Source organism: Nicotiana sylvestris, chromosome 12 (assembly GCF_000393655.2).
Source record: "Nicotiana sylvestris chromosome 12, ASM39365v2, whole genome shotgun sequence".
NCBI classification, from domain to species: domain Eukaryota; kingdom Viridiplantae; phylum Streptophyta; class Magnoliopsida; order Solanales; family Solanaceae; genus Nicotiana; species Nicotiana sylvestris.
In genome coordinates, this window is record NC_091068.1 from 109420809 (window position 1) to 109422699 (window position 1891).

Here is a 1891-nt window from a genome sequence, read left to right on the forward strand (position 1 = left end):
AGTAGTAAAGTTGAAATCCTACAAGGGTAGGTCGTGGTTTTTTATCCCGTTGAGCTGGGAATTTTCAATGTAAAATTCCTCCGTTTATTTAATTTTTGCTTTGCGTGTGTGTACTGTTGAACCTGATAGAGAACCTGGTTCTCTATAGAAGTTGGTGGACCCTTACATTCTATCAATTGGTATTAGAACGGGTTCTTCATATCAAGTCAACACCTAGAAAAGATCCTCATGGGTGCTCCTCTAAACTTCGAAGAAGGTCAATCTACGTATAGACCTCCTAGATTCAACAGTCAATACTATGGGTGGTGGAAAACTAGCATGCATGACTTTATAATGGATGAAAACTCTGAGTTATGGGAAGTAATATGTGATGGACCCTTTTTCCCTACAAAGAACCTTGGCGATCCAGCTGTAGTCATTCCCAAGACAAGGAAAGAATTCAATGGCGCTGATAGAAATGCCATAGAAAAGAATTTTCAAGCAAAGAAAATTCTTGTGTGTGGTATTGGCACTGATGAATATAATAGGATATTAGCTTGTCAATTAGCAAAAGAGATCTGGGAGGCTCTTCAGACAGCTCACGAGGGAACAACTCAGGTGAAGCAATCAAAAATTGATATGCTCACAATAGAATATAGGCTCTTCAGAATGAAAGATGATGAATCCATTTAAGATATGCATACTCGATTCACCTCCATCATGAATGAGCTTCACTTGCTTGGTGAAAGTATTCCAAGAAACAAGCTTGTCAGAAAAATACCTAGTGTACTGCCCAGTTCTTGGGAAAGTAAAGTTAACGCCATTACAGAGGCTAAGGACTTGCAGACACTGACCATGGATGAACTTGTTGGAAACTTAAAAACCTATGTAATGAATAAGAAGAAGGACAATGAAAGAAGAGAGCCCAAGAGGGAGAAGAACCTGAGCAGTAACTCAAGTGGTGAAGATGGGTACATGGATTACTTGACAAAGAGGGTCCAGAAGATGGTTCGCAGGAATGAAGGCATTCCAAAAAGGGGAAACTCCAGCAAGCCCAAAAATTATGACCTTTGTCATAAATCTGGAAAGCCAGGATACTTCATTAAGGATTGCCCCTTCCTAAAGCAAGATCAGTATAATAACAACTTTGACAAAGCAGCCAAGAGGAACCAGGTTCCTGGCAAATGCTTTAAGAGGAAGAATGATTTTGACAACATTGTAAAGCAAGCTCTTGCTGCATGGGGAGACTCCTCCAACGAATCTGAATAAGAAGACGACCATGGTGGTAGTTCAATGATGGATAGTGGAAAATGAAACAACTGAGTATGATTTAATCTTTGCTCTAATGGCTCAATCTGATGACGATGAAGATCACGACGATGATGAGGTAAACTTTCTAGATGTTCAGAGAAATCTGAAACCTTACTCTCCTAAAAATCTCATGTCATTAGCAAATTTGCTAATTGATGCTTACCATAATCTTATCAATGATAAAGATGCATTAACTATGGAACTAGGGGAAGCTAAACAAACTAGAGATGATTTAGTAGTCGTTGTAGTTGATTTGAAAGAAACAATAGAGAACCTGAAAGAATGACTTAGAAGAGATAATTGCTAGTATAGAACATGAACGAGATGATCTAATGGTGGTTATGGTGGACTTCAAAGAAACCATTGAGTGTGCAAGTAAAGAAAAGGAAACCTTGACTGAGAGAGTTTCTATCATTGAGCAAGAAATGGTGGTAGTAGATTTGAAAGAAACAATTGAGGAATTTAAAACAGTAAATAGGCCTGGAAACTCCGAAAAGGGAAAAGAAGTTGCAAGTGAAGCACACATTAAGCTTGAAATGAGTTAAACATGGTAAAGACTAGTCTGTGTGCTGAACTTGATAAAAACAAAGAGCTTCAGGAA

At 38.4% G+C, this 1891-nt stretch overlaps 1 protein-coding gene across 1 annotated transcript; it reads left to right on the forward strand.

The window, feature by feature from the left end:
- The first annotated feature begins 228 nt into the window (after positions 1-228).
- On the forward strand, positions 229-672 carry LOC104212987 (uncharacterized). The gene has a single exon (XM_009762363.2). It carries the CDS (start codon positions 229-231, stop codon positions 670-672), a length of 444 nt encoding a protein of 147 aa, XP_009760665.2.
- The last annotated feature ends 1219 nt before the right edge of the window (positions 673-1891 follow it).